The sequence below is a fragment of the Artemia sp. Qi Xiang Cuo genome, chromosome 4 (assembly GCF_049724085.1).
Source record: "Artemia sp. Qi Xiang Cuo chromosome 4, ASM4972408v1, whole genome shotgun sequence".
In the NCBI taxonomy this organism is placed as follows: Eukaryota; Metazoa; Arthropoda; class Branchiopoda; order Anostraca; family Artemiidae; genus Artemia; species Artemia sp. Qi Xiang Cuo.
This window is the reverse complement of record NC_142797.1, coordinates 58850909-58869069: the sequence shown is the minus strand read 5'-3', so window position 1 is coordinate 58869069 and position 18161 is coordinate 58850909. Positions and strand designations below refer to the sequence as shown.

At 32.5% G+C, this 18161-nt stretch overlaps 1 protein-coding gene across 1 annotated transcript in view; it reads right to left on the bottom strand.

Annotated features, from left to right (window-relative positions):
• The window catches only part of Vmat (Vesicular monoamine transporter), a 118799-nt gene that overhangs the window by 2362 nt on the left and 98276 nt on the right, over positions 1–18161 (bottom strand). The window contains exons 6-10 of the mRNA XM_089087601.1: positions 14456–14638; positions 12865–12966; positions 10557–10783; positions 5604–5787; positions 1966–2105 (exon numbers count right to left, since the gene is read on the bottom strand). Coding sequence (XP_088943727.1) covers positions 1966–2105; positions 5604–5787; positions 10557–10783; positions 12865–12966; positions 14456–14638 — 836 coding nt within the window. The remainder of the gene's footprint in view (positions 1–1965; positions 2106–5603; positions 5788–10556; positions 10784–12864; positions 12967–14455; positions 14639–18161) is intronic.

The window sequence follows — 18161 nt, the reverse complement described above, 5'->3', positions numbered from 1 at the left end:
TGGCTCTGATGTATGTAGGGCTCATCCAAAGTTTTGCTGCAAATGTTTCCTTACGCATGATTAGCACGAATAGTGGATTTTCAACCCACTTTAGGATTATTTCGCTTAAGTTTTTCAGCAGTATATGCTATTTCTCTTGACTACTCTATTCCTTTATAATTGAAGCAACAGACGACTCATCCCGTCTTGTTCACCTAATACGCACGATAACAAATGGCCAATCCAAGCGCGTAATCTCCCAAGCTCCGGACCAGGCTATGAGTGTTGCTTTTTAATCAAATTTAACACAGGACTTCCAAAGATCGAAGGATGACGCAACTGGTGGAAAATGCTTGCCACTGTATTGTCAAACCGCAACACAATTTCACCCTCATGTCCTAACCCAGAAAGCTGATGCTTATGAATTAGAGGAATTTTTTCTATTGCACCTTTTAGGGGTTCTTTTAACATAGGGTCTTAGAAAATTTTTGTACAAGTTATCATAGGATAATTTAGCTGCGGCAGTTCAACATATGCCTCGTTATACACCTCATTATAGTTACATATTACTAATTAGGGACATAAATTAAAAATTTTTTTGGCCGGCCAGCACTGGGCTAAATTTGCTGCTGTACTTTTACCTCAGTGACAGCCTAATTTATGGTAATATCATGACATAGTTTTATGTCCTTAACGTGCTATGCCTGCTATTTCTAACGTAATTTAAAGTTATATTTGAAGCCAGACTAATTTTATTTATATATATATATATATATATATATATATATATATATATATATATATATATATATATATATATATATATATATATATATATATATATATATATATATATATATATATATATATATATATATATATATATATATATATATATATATATATATATATATATATATATATATATATATATATATATATATATATATATATATATATATATATATATATATATATATATATATATATATATATATATATATATATATATATATATATATATATATATATATATATATATATATATATATATATATATAAGTTCCTTTGTGTCCCAAAATGAAGTAGATTATCTACGAAGAGTAGGAATAGTTGACATCGCAGTTGGAAGCAAATTTACCACAGGAAATTTATCTGAGGAAATTGCCTATCAAAATCCATACATAGCTGTCCAATGTTTTAAGAAGCTCAAAGAAATCTTAAAAAAGAAGACGCCAGGGATATACCTTTACTTCGATGAAAATGATATTAGCTTTACCGGCTATTTTTTTTTTTTTTTTAAGATTTTGATCTTTCGCTAATAGGGATCTCTCTCACAGGAGGAAATTCTTAGCTGAAATGTAGCTTAAAATGTTAGAATTTGGCGAAGGTATCTACTTTTTCATACATTGCCAAATATCACCCTTCTTGTAAGAATTCTATTTAGGAGAAATTGAGGGAAACAATGTTCTCTTTTCCGTCATTTTCTTACATACTTCATCGTCGAAGTCTTCATTTGAGCCGTTCAGAGGCCAAATAAAAAAAGTCGTCAAAACAAGCAGCCGAAAAAATCCAAAAGGAGATTTGTTTCTGGTTTTTATTTTATCTTAATTACCAACTGGTAGAAGAGTTTCCAGGATTCACTTAGTTTTCTATGTATGCTTGAGACTAAAAAAAAGTTTAGGTAGCGATCGATGTGAAAAAATACTATTTAGTTTATTGGTATCAATCCTTATTTTTAGTGAACATCTTGGATTGTGAATAAAGTTAAGTGTCAAAAAGTGCTTTTGGTGCAAGATAAAAAAAGGAAGTGGACTTGGTCGTGATGGCCGCTGAAACGCTGAGGTTAGAAAGTGCCACCTGTTTATTTTAGAACTTGATTTTAGACAAATTAATAAAGCAAAAAAAAAACATTACTTGTAGTATTATTTGCCTCTAATTTTAAACGTTATTTCCCTTGATGCTCATAATTGGGAAGAGACTTACCTGACGTTCTTCCAAATCTTTTGCCGGTGGATTCTTCAAAAAATACAACAAGGGCGCATATAACAAGCTTATAACAGACACCCAAGACAGAACAGTGCCAAAACCAACGGATTTAATGAGCGGCCCTGTCAACACGGGTCCTGGAAATACAATTCAATTAAGCATTTGTTAATTGGAGCAAAAACTTAGATCATGTACCCGAATAACTTAAAAACCGTGGGAAATGTAGCCTATTCTTGATCAAAATGCATTCCTATTTTTGTTAACACGCATTTGGAATATCATTTTATGTGTCAGTTTAACAAGCTCCTGCAGGCTGACAGCCGAGGGGTCCCCCATTTTTGAAAATGGTGCATACTGAGTAGTACATGCAAGGCGTGATGAAAACGTGCCACATGTGGCGAAAAGTGTACCATGCAGGACACTAAAAAAAGTATGGTGTGGCTGCAGCGTACCGCACAATGCTAAATAACTTGCACTCTTTATGCTTCTCATAAAGAGTTACCTTTTGCTTAAAATAATTTGCCTTTATGCTTCTCAGGCATGTTTCAGGTTAGGTCTGATTGCCACAATTATAATACTCGAACAAGCAAGGCACAGTGTGCTCCAATTGCCATTACTACAAGGTCTAAGTTCTCCTTCATTTATCGAGGAATAAAATTATAGAATAGTAATGATAAGACAATTAATGACACAACAAGTTTTAAAGAATTTAGAAATAAAGTTAAGGAAAAAATGTGTTCTAATTATGAGTTTTAAATTATTATTTGTCATTTTTATTTTTATTTTATTTATAAATTTGTGGGCTAGTAATAGTATGATAGTTAATGGTATAAAATGGTTTGAAAAAATTTAGAAATAAAGTCAAGGAAAAAATGTATCCTATTAATGAGTCCTAAACTATAATTCGAATTTTTTCTCTTCTTCTTCTTTTACTGTTTGAGGTGTGCGAAGGAGTATAGTGGATTATTTGGATATTTTTTTTTCGTCGTTACGGTGACTCCAGTAGCAATTCAGCAAGATATTATGTATTTTTATTTATACACATATACATATATTATTTTTATATTATCAGTATTTCTGGTATATTTAATTTGTGCTGTAAACTAGTACTAAAATTTTCTCTTTTTTTTCTTCTATTCCTGGCACGCCCCTAGGACAGCTTGCCTTTGCAAGTTCATGGGCATGCTAGAAGATTTAGTTGACTCAGAGATGTACACCAGATTGCAGAGAGTAGGCAATCCCACACTAAAACCCATACGCGAGACAAAAGTTGTTTTTTTTCGTTCATATATTCGGATAAACTTTCGGGAATTCTTTGCAAAAGAATGTTTGTGCAATTGTAAGCGTAGTATGATGTAGAAATTTTAATATCTGCATAAACTTAATGACTACATAAATTCTATATTTTGATTAGTCATAAATGATTCTCTTTTGTTCAATGGAATTCTCTCTGTCCTGCCTTTCTTTTTTCAATGCGTACAGCGGTTGAACATGACTAGGCCTGCCCTCTGTTCTACGGTTGCCACGGAAACATAATTTACTTTTGAGGAGGGGGCACATGTCCGAGGGCCGTATGTCCGAAGGAGGGAGGGGTACAAATTCAGGGAAAGGGGTCAAAATATGCCCATTTGATGGAAAATATAAGGAGTTATTTTAAAATCTTGAAAGCTTTGAGATTTCCTGGCAGAGGGGAGGGGACAAGCATCAAAGATCCCCTTCGCATTTGCTTGGGAATTGTGTTGTTTTTTCCTTTTTTTGAACGAATAAGTGTATTTTTTTTCATTAAATTATATCTTTGTTGCAATTTCAATCAAGAAAGCATTTCTTTTCTTTTTCGGATTCTTCTGCTACCTTTAAAACTGTCACAGTCTATTTATGATAATTCTCATTTTAACACTCTACTATACAAGTTCTTTAGTGGGTTTCTTTCAATTACCTTTTAATAAAGATATCGTCAATAATGGCCCATATTCTTTATCAATAAAAAATATATGAGCCAATTTATTATTTTCTGTGCTGGAGTTGCGAATTACATCAAAGTGTTTTAAGCTCTATTGACATAAAACTTGGTTTCTCTTTAACATAAAAGGAATGTATTTTTCGAATAAAGATTTTCTTTGAGGAAACTAAGTTCTATTAGATTATTCATTTTTCTTAGATTTGTTCTTGGCAATCACCTGTTGCATAGATAGGCAGTTTTTGCCAAGCAACAGGTGTTGGGTGGTACAAAGAAGAAAAAAAATGGAAAAAACGTACGTACGTCTGACTGAAAAAAAAGCTAACTTCAACTAAATAATTTGATACAAGAATGGTCTAGCTCTTTTTTTGTTTCTCTTTTATATGCAAGAGAAATTCCGGGAAATGTTGTTGGTTCAAGTTTTGCAAAAGCTTGCGTTTGGTAAAAATAGCTAATTCAATCTAATTAAAGTCTATTAAAAATATGAGCCGTTTTGACTAATATTCGCATCCTTTATAACCGTAACGAGTAATACTAGTGAAGTTAGGCCATAATTGCAGAGGGAAATGCAGAGGGAAATGACAAAATCCAGTGAAATCAGCTCTTTTGCAAGTACATAACTGTTTCGAATAGAAACATCGCTTCGTGGATAGATGCTTCTCACCACTGAAGGAAGGGGGTAGCTCAGCCCTTCGACGTTTGTCATAGGGGACCTTAAAATTGGCTATCGTTTCACTTAGGTTGAAGCTCGAATATGGATGTTCAAGGGTCTAAAAAATGAAAGAAATAATTGATTCTTCATTTTTTTTTGGCCTGTTAGTTGTCATCCAATTAATATTAGCGTCGACCTAATTAGTAATTCTTTGTTAGAAATTCTCAACAAGCTTTTTAATTATTTTTCGTTTTTCAGTTGTTTACAATTTTCCAAAAGAACCTAAATGATATACCACAATATGCTGTCTATGATAAAACTGGCGTGATACTAATGAAGTTATGAATTAAATTGCAATTTCGAAGGTTGTTTTTCTTTTCTCGCTAGTTCAAATAATTTTTGCATTTGCTTTTATTAATTTTTTCGCTAAGGCAAGCTTCCAAAAGTACGAGTAAACAGAACATCTGTTGGTGACACACATTTAGCAACACAAAAACATTTCCGGATTGCTAAAACTTTTAAAGTAACAGGTTACTTAAAACCCTGTTACTTGAAACTTTTTTAAATAACAGGGAGCACGTGGAAGTAGCCTTATACTTTCAAATAGAAACCTTTAGGAAATGACTTATATTCATAATCTATTAAGAAAAAGAACTTTTCTTAATAGTTTCTTTCTGGAAATACACCTATGAAAATCTATAAGCCTTTAAGGGTCGAAATGGAAATACTTAAGACTAAGTTGCTGAAAATTGAGGGAAATTCTCCTTTAAGAATAAACTTTATTGGTCTAGTACAGTCGCCAAGATATATTCTTACATTTATGTTTAATATATTAGCAAATAAATTAAATAGCAGTTTAGAAAAAAATAATCAGCCAGTCTTTCAAATATTTTTACTAATTTTTTTTAATAAAACTTTGTTAAGATGAAGCAGCCTTTCTAAAATCCTGTCATATAGTACAATATTTTTTCTCTTGAAGGTCTTCTTAGGAATTATGGTTTAGGAAGTTCATAGTTTATTACTTACCAAGTGCAAAGCCCAAACAGAATGCAACATCTCCGATTGCATAAACTGTTCCGTAGATGTTTGTATGGCGGAGGTCAACTAGAAAGCCCAATTCTGGCATCATGCAACTATCAACCATTCCAATTGCAAAGCCAAGGCCAGCCATTGGCGCAATCAAATGTTCCAGCTGTGTGGCAAAAGGAATCTGAAAAATTGAACTTTTTAAATAAGGGTTACACCGGGGCTAATTTATTCTCATGTATTTGATACTGCTTTATTCTCATGTGTAACCAACTGTTGACGAGAAAAAAGCGTAAAAAAATAATGCAAACTAACAGGACCGTATCCAAGATTTTTTTTTTGGGGGGGGGGGTTACAAAAATTTTTATTGAGAGGGGGGGTTCTACCCTAAAAAGCTTTAAAAACTTATCAAAAATTTGTTTATATTCAATTTTGTTATGTTTTTACGACTCGGAAAAACATTTTGAGGGAAGGGAGGGGTATCAAAATCCCTAGCCCCCCCCCTAGATACGGCCTTGCAAACCAACGGAATCAGGAAACTTATGTTTGTTAAAAATTTGCTTTTATTAGAATTTTGGAGTTACTTCTAGTGTATCCCGAGGTACTTGTATGATAAACCCCCTACCGCTCAAGTCGTTCATTCATTGATGCATTATAGAACCGATTTTTTTTAGTTAGTTTCTTTCAGCTTAGCTGAAAGAAATAGTGACAGAATAGATGGAATATATATAATTTGGGCTATATATTTGTACATCAGGGGATAGTGTGGACAGTTTGAAGTTACAAAACAATTCTTAGTACATAATATGGAGAAAAATTGTGCCTAGGCATGCCGATCCGCAATACTTCACCTCCCCCCCCCCAATGTGAAAATATATAGCCCAAATTTGTTTCTAAAGTATTATATTTTATCTTACTTAGGTATATTTGGTTTGAATTGAGCGTCACAGGAACATATTAGAAGAATATTAGTTAGAGAGTATATCGCACAAGTACCTAGCCTGAGTTTACTCTACTTTAACTCCACTTGTTTTAAAAGTGGCTTGTGCTTTAGAACAGGGTAATCCCACTGATCTAATGTTATTGAATTGCATCTCCTTTATTGTCACCACAATACTTGGTTAGTCAAAAACTTACTAAGGATTATCATTGAAAAATGCCAGGTTGCATGGGCGCCCATAAGGGGGGGGGGGGGGCAGGGGGGCACTCGCCCCCTGGCTGAATAATGCTGCCTTAGTTTTATATTTTTGTTCTGAGATTCCTATTATATAGCATTATAAGTGCCAATTAGACCAGGTTTGCCCCTCCCCCTGGAATTCAGCTTATGGGTGCCCTTGCCAGGTAATAGTCTTTATGTGCAGTTCATTTGTTGTTGTCAGGTGTATTTAGGGAACAATTTATTAGAATTTACTCTACTCTAGTTTAACTCCACAATAATCATGTAAGTAGCATAGTAACATAACCCCTTTCTAACAAATTTTATTAATTATAATTCTTTCAGAACCATAAATTTTATCCAACTAGTGAATTTCAGTAGCCATATCTATCGAAAATAAATTTTTTCAGGCTATGGACGTATTCATTTTGTAAGCTCATTCAGTAAGTGTATATTATTTTTTGGTGCATTCTCTGTCAAATTTCAAAGTGAAATGATTTGATTAGGATTATTTGCAATCCTCTACTTAATGCACGGTTATTCTGGACTGCCACATGCACAAAAGCGGCTTTTGGACCAAGATAAACAATTTTTCACATATTCTAGCTTTTTCAAAATATAATTTACATTATGTTAAATTAGATATGCTTGGCACTTTAATATACTTGATATCTTCGGTACTTTAGTACCTCCAGATTTTGAAAGCAGAATATAATAGGCCCAGTTAACTTCTTTTTTAGCTTTTTTTTTTAAATAAGAATATAAATTTGTTATAATCAATTACATCTTTAATATCTTTAAACTATTTGTGCTTGTTTAAACCTATAATTTTTATACCATTTTTGTGTTGTTTCAGTATGCAAAATAAAATTCAGTTATCTTGCTTCTGCATTTTAAAGCATTGTATATTCAGTTGATTTAAAATAAGTTAAATTTTAACTATCTTACGAAAAAGAGCTTCCTGAAATCTTTTAGTAATTTATAATAGGCATTTGGAATTCTATAACACATTATAAGGATACCATTAAGTTCATTTGGGATATTTTAGGCTATAAATGTAAAATCTCAATACCAACTTTTTTATTAACTTACGGCAACTATCTTACTTAATTATTAATATTTTCAAAGATGACGCTTCTGTTCAGTTAATTTAAAGATCTGGTGATTTGGACTATTTACGTCAGGTTATATCTTTATTTGATTTTTTTTCTTGCTAAGTTGGCCTAATATAATGAATAAGACAAAAAATAAAAGTGGTATTCTGGCTTCTTTATTTTACTGTATTTCATTTTTAATACTTATTGGCAAAGTGGATTGTGAGAGTCACAAAATGAATGGGTGGGAATAATGCAGTCAGTAGAGATGGCTGTTTTGGTGATTACAGAAGAGAAAGATAATATAGCGAAAAAATTGTGCATTTCTCTCCACCAGGTTTTCTATCAAACCCCTTTAACAATAAGTGAATAGTGTTAATAAATCAAAATCGTTACTTGTGATAGCAATAACATGCTACATTGCTCGCAAATGCCCTACCATCAACAACAACAAGTTGGCCTAATTGTGCTAGAATAAGTGACAAGTAAAGGTGCAAATAAATGGGGCAATGCTGGTAAAACCCCATCGAGGCACATGTTAGTAAGTTATTAGGTCCAAAGCAAATATCACCGGAAAAAGCAAATGAACAGATGTCAAATTAAAAATAACTCACATTACCAGCTTATTTGGTATAAATTTAGGTCCAGTCCCCGTCATAAAGAAACATGCTATAAGAAAACGATTCTTACTTCATAATATGCATAATAATCCTAGTTAACATATTTTCCTCTGGAGCACCTTCATCATCACTATTTTCACTTTTGTACATTTACTTTTAACAAAATTGTAAAAACAAATATATCTGATTGCATTTTTTCGTTTTCAATTATTCTGTATAGGGAAGTTAAACAGCATCACTGCCATCTACCAAAAAGATACAAATAGGCTAATAGTGATAAAATTAGAATAATTGTTAGGTTAGGTTTGGATAGGCTAGGTTAGATTAGCTAAATGGCTCTTGGGTGTTTGTTTGATAAACGATTTTCAAGACTTGGAGAAAGGACAAAATATTGAAAAATATGATTGGAAAACTGGAAAAACAAGGAAAGCAGTGACTGTAAAAATGCTCCCAGAGTAAAATGTGTTAACTAGGATAATTTTGTATATTATGACGTAAGAATTTTTTTTAAAATGTCTCCTTATGATGGGAACTGGACCTAAATTTATACAGCTTATTTCATAAAAAAAGTCGTAGGCCATTTTCCAGAAATACCTTTTGAATATCTAACAACAATAGATATTATTATTAGATATTGTTATTATATGTTTGTTGTTATTATATATATATCGATGGATATTATACCATTGAGCATTTCCAAATATCCATTTGTCATGAGGTGAACAGCTTTATGCTTACACGAGCACACAACCCAGGACTCAACATGCAAACACCAAATAAAAGACTTGGCGGTTTTACTGATGATCTATGGATATCTTTGAATATAATAACTAATACAGCGAAATTGTGTGTGCCATTATTCTGGTGCATTCCGAAGAAAATAGGCACGGAACAGGCCAATACAGAACCGATTCAATTGTCATTTCCTATTCATAGCTACGTATTAAGTGAAATTTTTGGCGTTACATACCATCTACCAAAAAGATACAAATAGGCGAATGGAGGTGAAAATTATGGGGGATATTAAGGGAAAATTTGAGTTAAATCAAAACACTATGTTCAAGAAGGCTGTTAAAAAGGTATATCACCCAATATCTTATGACTGGATTTGACCTCCCCTCATAAAATTTAGACAATGAAATAGACATGGAAGCAGCCTAAATCAATGCTTAAATAAAACCAACTTAATATAACCCACATACTTGAGCCTATTCCAATTAATGTCCTTCAATACTACAGCAGAGTGATTTGGGATTCCTGTCCTATCTCTAGATTTATAAAGCTCTTGGTGGAGTGGTTTACGGTTATATAAAGCCTAGAAAATAACTTTATCACAGTTAGACCCCACCCCGATTAAAATTGTAACCCATCCTGAAAGGGAGTCCTGGCTAAGTCAGCTGCGCTGCTTAATGAGCACGTAATTTGACTCGAGCATCCAAAAGTTGGGGTATCGTTGCGCCACCTTTACTGGAACAAAAACAAATTTCAATATAATATCGAAAAAAATGAATACCTCATAGATCGAAAGGACAGAATAGTGTATGAGAGAAACTGGGATTTAGAGCCAAAAATGTCAAAAGAGCTGGGATTCAAGCCAAAACGTTAAATTACAGGCTAACCACACGCAATGTTTTCTCCAAACATTCGAATAGTGCAGATGTAAAAATTATAGGGTACAAACTACGTTCGGGTTTGTCAAACTTCTAAATTTGAAAAGTGAGCATAAAAAAATAAATCATTACACAAGAAAATTTCTAGGTCAATTCACAGAATACGTTGGTTAATATATCTACGCTATCAGTCATGGCAGGAGTTTTTTTGGTCAACCAGCACTTTCATATTTTATACCGAGTAGAACTTTGATCTAGAACTGTCATTAATATATCGAGAAAACAGATTTTAAGATGCCCTTAAATTTTGAGTTTTTCCCAGATTTCATAACTCTCATTATTGTAAAGAAAGTTGCATCGCCCTCTTTTTTAAGTTTGCTCCAAGTTTGCTTAAAAAATTAACTATCAGGCATTTTGTTACAGCTTTATTCAATAGAAAGAGGGATAACCAGAAAAATGTAAAATATACTTACAGATACGAGACAAAGTGAAATAATGATCATCCCAAGCATACTGGCAAGCCAGCGGCCCATTTTATGACCAACGGGACCAAAGATGTTTGTCCCTATCAAATACGAAGCAGCAGCAGGAAGAAAACCTATGCCTACTTGAAAACCACTAGCGTTCATTGTTCGTTCCATCCATATAGGTAAACTGGGCTCTAAGACCGCTATGCCCATATTTGCAAATGTTATAGCACCTTAAAAAAAAGAATTCGAGTAAGTTGCTATACCGCCGTGAAAAGAATGAACTTAATTCAGAAATGCCTGTTATGTTTTACCTTTAAACTAGTATGTTAACTCAGCTATTTCAAATAAAAAGATAGAGACACGAACAAAAGTGTCTCAATGGCAAAAATTAGGACAGATGGGGCTATGTAGCAGTAAAAAAAAGCAGGACCTTAGAAACTGCTAAATAAAACTTAAATAAAAACACTGAGACGCTAAAAAAGGTGTCTCAATGGCAAAAAATAGGACAGAAGGAGCTATGTAGCAGTAAAAACAAACCGGGACCTTAGAAACTTTAAAACTCAAATAAAAATACTGAGACGCCAACAAAAATGTCTTGATTGAGAAACATGGCACACATGAGGCTATATAGCAGCAAAAGACGCAGGACCTTAGATATAACTCTTCTAATATACTTTTAAAAACTGTCTGAATACGAGTTCCTTATTCTCTAATAAAATGTAATATATATAGGCACTAAAAAGACACTAAAATAGTTCTCTCAATATATGAAGTTAAGGTGGGGGGAGGGGTATCACAGTGGAAAGCCTAAAGATATAAACTCAGAGAAAGTCGTTCTGTTATACCTAAGACGAATGGAAAACTTATAAGAGTTGGATCTTCGGTGGTGAAACATGAGAACATAGGGATTAAAAAAACTAGTGCCCCTGACAGCGTAGTACCTGATGACTTCATTAAAAATTGGAAAATTTCAAGGAAAAATGATTTTATACAGGTAATGTGCATGTTATAGAAATAGACCTGAAATTTCTCAGTAAGTGATACCTAGTCAGTGTCTCATTGTTCTTTAAAATTATTTTTTTTTGCCAAAGTCCAGCCTTTGCAAAGTAGACACAGGTTAGCTTTGGAATAGCCGTCGGGCTGAGAAAGCTAGTTGACTAAAGCTGTTAGACCTGCTGGCGACGGAATTGTGTGTGTTTTTTTCGTCCCATACATTTAAAATTCCTAAGAAAAAAAGCAGGCAGCTTTTTATGGAAGGCTGAAAAAGAACTAAACCAGCTCTAATGGAGCAGCAGACTGTTTTGAATTAGGCTGTTCAGATGTTTCAAAATATGTAATCATAAGAATAAAAAAAAATAATATCTCGGAGATATTAATTATTTTACTACTTCACAGTGGTGGTTCTAGGGTGGTTCAAAAGACAGATACTAAACAAAAAAAAAAAAAAATTATCTCGAATGATTCACATAAAGTGCAAACTTCACCCGAAGGAAGAAGGCAATCTGTATTCTCAATGTGCAGTTTCCATGAAGGGAGCTTATACGATGTGAGGTGCATTTTAAATTTAATAGCCATGAGTAAAAAATTGTAATAATTGCTAATTGTCCTCTATAAGCCCTAAAGAGTAGCTTTAAAAAAATATATGTCCGAAATCCCTTGAATCGTACTTTTCTGGAATATTTTTACTCTCTTTGAATCCCAACAACCTTAATATAAAATTATAGCGTTTAGAGAGTTGAGAAAATAGTTACATGGATAACTCTGTATCTGAAAGACATATACTAATCTCAGAGAATCACCAGGCCAAAAGAATCACCAGATCCGAAGAATCACCATTGCTTCTCTTTTTGTCACAGAAGACATAGAGATCTCATGGATATATTTTAGATTGCTAAGAATATTGAAGATGTTGCTGCTAACTGTCTATTGAATTTCAACCATTGTCGTGGAGTAAACTTCATGCTGAAAAACTAAAAATAGGGCTACATTCATTTCTAGGGGTTACTGAGTCGCAGAATACTTTGCATTCTTTGGTTGTTGGGTACTTCACACAGGGGTTCTTTTAACGGGAACAGCTTACTTTCTTATGCACTATATTAGCACACTTAATTAATAAGTTTACTAAAACTTCCTTCTAGCATTAGAGCATATGGCTTTAACATTACTGGTTTTGACTGTTTTTTTCTTCTTTCTTACTGCAACATTTAATCATACATTTTGAAATCACAAATATTTTGTACAATCTGTGGTTAAATAAATAAAAAACAAATAAAAGATGAACTTAAAAGTTTATTCCCTAGATTTTGCTCACCTGCAGCGATAACAATATAAGGATCCGTCATCAGGCTTTTCAGTGACGGTGCTTTTTCTTCAACTTTTCGCACTCCTGGCTGGAGGACTAACAGCTGAAGCACTAGAAACAAACAGTCAAAATTATTCTTCATTGTAAGATAAACAAACAACCAAAGGAAGAAAACGAGGACAATTAACAGCCAGTGAAAAAATTGAAAAATTATGCAAATATTTTTGTCAAGACCTCCGCTTGACCGTCCTCAGTGCAGAATAAAAATGATAAAAATATAAAAAACCAAACCTTAAAATAAAAACACAAAACTAAAATTGGACGACCCTTTCACAGTAACGGTAAAAGGGTAACTGTAAAATACTGAGAAAGGGTCGTCCAATTTTAGTTTTGTGTTTTTATTCCAAGGTTTGGTTTTTATATTTTTATCAGTTTTATTCTGCACTGAAGATGGTCAAATGGAGGTTTTGACCGAAAGATCTGCATAATTTTTAAAATTTTTCATTGGCTATTTATTGTCATGATTTTCTTCCTTTCTTCGCGATTTTATGTTTTATCATGATTAGCCAGTGTGGTCTCAGAAATTATTTACAAACAACCAAATAAATCAGAAAAAAACTGCAAGCCAATTTTCAACCACAGAAAACAATATCTAGTTATTATTTAGATAATTTTAACTATATTTAATTTTTTTTTCTATAAATATTGGAAATCCTGTGTATTTTCTGTAATTTATTATTTTTGGTATACGCTGCCACGTTTGGATTTTCCTTATTCTACAGGCAAATTTAGTCGATTTTTGTAGGGTTATCTTTATAATAGGGAAATTATCCTATTTTAAAGGTAATATTTTTACTGAAATTGGATGCTTAAAAAAAAAAAAAAAAAAAAAAAAATTGGTTCAGAAACAACTGTATATATTTTTTATAGTTAGGCTGTTGTAATTGTAAAATTTTTAAATTTTAGTGTCTTTGAATGTTTTTCTTTTTTAAGCTACTTTGAGTTTACAAGTGAAATCAATTTAAAAAAATAACTATGTGCAGTGGAGCTAAGATCCAAATGCGATAAAATTTCGAGCTTTAAATTATGCTACCATTTCTTTAACATTCTAAATAAAAATTAATCCCAATTAAATGTAAATTAAAATTTTGATTGATTAAATAAAGTTTTTCTTAAATAGATTAAACTGTAATGCTAATAAAAGTTGATTAAAGATTGAAAACAATTCCTTTCAATGAAAACGTCGTTGGTTCTGAAAAAAATAGAACAGCAAAATATTTAAATTAAAAAAAAAATGCCAAAATTAATTATTGGGACGACCATTAGGTATCTTATGATATATGGAGAGATCCTATTGGAAGGTATAAGCATTTAACAAGCTTTAACATTCTATGAAGTATCTCTCATTGTTCAAAATGTCTAAAAAATGACTAATACACTAAAACAGAAAAAAGTAAATTTACATTAAGAACTTATTTGGTTAAAAATTTATATAATTAACATATAATCTATTATATAAAGTTAACAAGTTAGGTGATTAATATCAGTAATGTATTGAAAATAAGCACAATTGAATTAGTACTAAAAATAATTAACTCACATCCATCTCCTAAAGCAAGCATTGCTAATATCAGGAAAGGCAAAGTTTTTCCAACATATTCATACATAAAGCCACCAAAGGGGGGGCCAACCAAAACTCCAAGTGCAAGGCCGCCTAACGCAATTCCCATCGCATTTCCCCTTTCCTTGTCATCTGGATAACATTGAGCAATCATTCCCATTCCTACAAGAAGGAATTAAAATAATTGTTTAATAAAATGAATGAAATAAATTCTGTAAATAGTTACAGATTAGGTACTAAAGAGAAATACCAGTTAAAAATGCAAAACACTTATAATCTAATCATAATCCTGTAATAAAAAAAAGTTGTGTTAAAAGCTTTTTAGAATATGATTTTGTCAGTTTTCTCTTAAATAAATAAACTTGAAGTTACCAGCCAGCTGTCTAAAATTGGACAAAACAAACTATAATTTTGTTTCTATCTTAATTGTCCTACAAATATATCTTTATACCTGCTTCTTTAGAAAAAAAGAATTGATTTAAAGTGAAAAATACTAATTAAGCTTCCATCAAATTAACCTTACTGGACGCAAGATTTTAAATTCGAAGCAATAATAAATATTGATAATGTGCATGAGATAGTAGCAGATGAACTTTTATCCAGATTAAATAAAAAAACGAGTTTTTTTCAACTGATAGGAAGGAGCAACATTAAAACTTAAAACGAACAGAAATTATTACGTATATGAGGGGGGTTTCCCCCTCCTCAACACCTCGCTCTTTATGCTAAAGTCTTTTATTACTTTTAAAAGAGCTTCTTATTGTTGTAATTAAACGAGCCTTGTGTTTCAAGAGTCGTTCTTAAAGAACTGGGACAAAAATTCAAAATTTAGAGTAAACAGTGACGTGTTGAGGAGGGGGAAACCCCCCTCATATACGTAATAATTTCAGTTTGTTTTTAGTTTTAATGTTGTTCCTTACTTTCAATCGGAAAAAATCATTTTTAAATTTAATTTCTGATCGTTTTTTGAATAATGGCAGGAAATCTGGCTCAACCTCCCCACAAATATCCCTCCTCTCTATGGATATATCATCTAGATAATTCAATCTTGGTGAAAGTTCACCCCGGGCAATTGTCCTTAACATCTCCACGCGTGAAATTGAGTCGGCAAAGAGAGAGCGAGACATGAGAAGAATTTCGTAAAGGATTTATGGCAAATTCCCCAAGTGTAAAAATTTCCCCTGAAGACTATCCCCAAGCAGATAATTCGCCCCTCCCACCCGAAAAAATATATGCATACTTCCTAATAAAAAATACTATACATAAAAAAGGGCAAATTTTATTACTTAAAGGCCTTTCCCCAGTAGCTGTGGGGGTTCATGTTATTTTCAAAGACGCAGTTATTCAGCTTTTCAACTATGGTAAACATAATGTCTATCTCAAAATTATGATCAGACAATTTTGAGAAAAAAGGGGCGTGGGAGGGGGCCTAGTTGCCCTTCAACCTTTCTGGTCACTTAAAAAGGGTACTAGAACTTTTAATTTCCGTTCAAATGAGCCATCTCCGATATTCTAGGACTACTGGGTTGATGCGATCACCCCTGGAAAAAACAACAACAAATAAATACGCATCTGTGATCTTTCTTCCGGCAAAAAATACAAAATTCAGCATTTTTGCAGATAGGAGCTTGAAACCTCTACAATAGGGTTCTCTGATACTCTGAATATCATGGCGTGATTTTCATTAATATTTGTGACTTTTAAGGGGGGTTTCCCTCTTTTTTCGAAAATCATGCAAATCTTCTCAAGCTAGAAGCCTTTGATGGGTAAGACTAAACTTAATGAAACTTATATATTTGGAATCAGCATAATATTGGGACCTTTGATATATATATTGTTATCAAAATAGCGTTTTACGGAGTTTCGGTTGCTATTGAGCCGGGTCGCTCCTTACTTGCAGTCCGTTACCACAAAATGTTTGAAATATGTATACCAAAGACTCATCCGTGGATTTCTTTTGACGTAGAATACTTTCTCAGAAGAAATTATACACTAAAAGTTGTATCTAAGTTCTATTAAGAGAAGCCTCAGACTTCTCTTACATCAAAAATATAAACTGTGTAAGTGATGATATAGAATTTCTGCAAGTTAAGCCACGAACAAATGTGTTTAAATTTTCAATGCTGAAAACAGTAATGATCTTTAAGAAGAGGCTGGTATATATCTAAAAAAAAAAACAAAAAAAACTAGTTCAAGTTTTGATTTAAAAAGAGTATAAAGCATGTTGAAAGTAAATCCTTTGAAGAGAAGCTATGTAAAAGGAAAGTCACAATTTTTAAGGAAAATTGTAGTCATACAAAAATGAAATGGTCGAACATATATTTCGATCACTTTCACAAAATGTCTGATTTTGTATTCAGCGTTACTGTATTACCATCTAAGTCTTGCTAGGCGCTAATACTGGCTTTAAATACAAGGTAAAAACCTTGAGATGGTAGTAAATCCCTTTGAACTACCAGAAACAACGAAAATAAAATCAAATTTTATTTATAAAATCTGGTGTTTGAATTTCTTAAGCGAGACACAACCACACATGCACAACCACTCACACAACCATATATGTCTTTAAAAAATAAAAAAAATCAGACGTTGAACTTTTAACGAAAAGACCTCCGAGTGCAGTAGCGGATTACAAATTTAAAAAAGAAACACAAATTAAAAATTAGCAAAAAAAGCTAAAAACGCATTAAACCAAAGAGTTTAAGAAGGGTGTATAGCTTTGGCACTTTAAGGGTTTCCTTAATGGGCATAATAGTTGTAACCTCATTTATATGTTAAGTTTTGATAGCATATTTCATCCCTTGAAAGAAAAATCCTTATTCTTTAGAGAAAAAAGTAGCTTTGTCTCGAGTGAGTATCTTCTAAAACTTATATAGCTTCAGAATCCATTCAGAATTCATATTTCTTTGTCTACGTTCGCTCATAATGTCTTTAGTTGTTGCTAATGTACGGCTGCCATCTATGCTGAAATATCCGAGGTATAAATAAAAAGTTTTAGCCACAGAAAAATGTGTTATTCTTTCAAAATTTATTATTCACTCACATCTTAAATACATTACATTATTTTGTACCTTTAAAAAATAAAATGACGATACTCCGTCGGCAGTTTTTTTTCGACAAATCCGTAGTGCGTGAAAATTTTGTGTGTTTGGATTTGCGGTGAAATCACACTTTAGCAGGATAATTTATTAAAAGCCTAATTATACCAGAAAATCTTATTTTTCTAACTATTTAAGTGTAAGGTCTCCCTTTGATTGAACTAATTTTCCAGAGATATCAGTTCCCTAGGTTTGGCTTTGGTGGCTAAAATAAAACTGATTAACTTTGTATTAAAGTTTGTTAGAGCAGTAAACAATTGCAAAACAAGGTTGCCAGGTATTGAAATGAAAAAAAAAAAGGTTAAGAAATAATAACTTTTAAGATGCTTGTTTTGTAGGTTCCTCGGTGTTAACAAAGGTTAGTAAAGAGGCTTAACTATAGAGTAGATACCAAAAGTGAATGCCAAAGAATTGAAATTTTGAAAGGCCCCTGAGGCATAGTAGGACTGAGAATTGATTGCTGGTTAAGAAGTTAATGCAATTCACAAGTTTTTATGTTTTGATAAAGTTTATGAAGTACGAAGACGAGAAAATATTTTGGTATTCCGTGAAAAAAAAAAAAAATCATTTTTAGCTAAATACCTTGA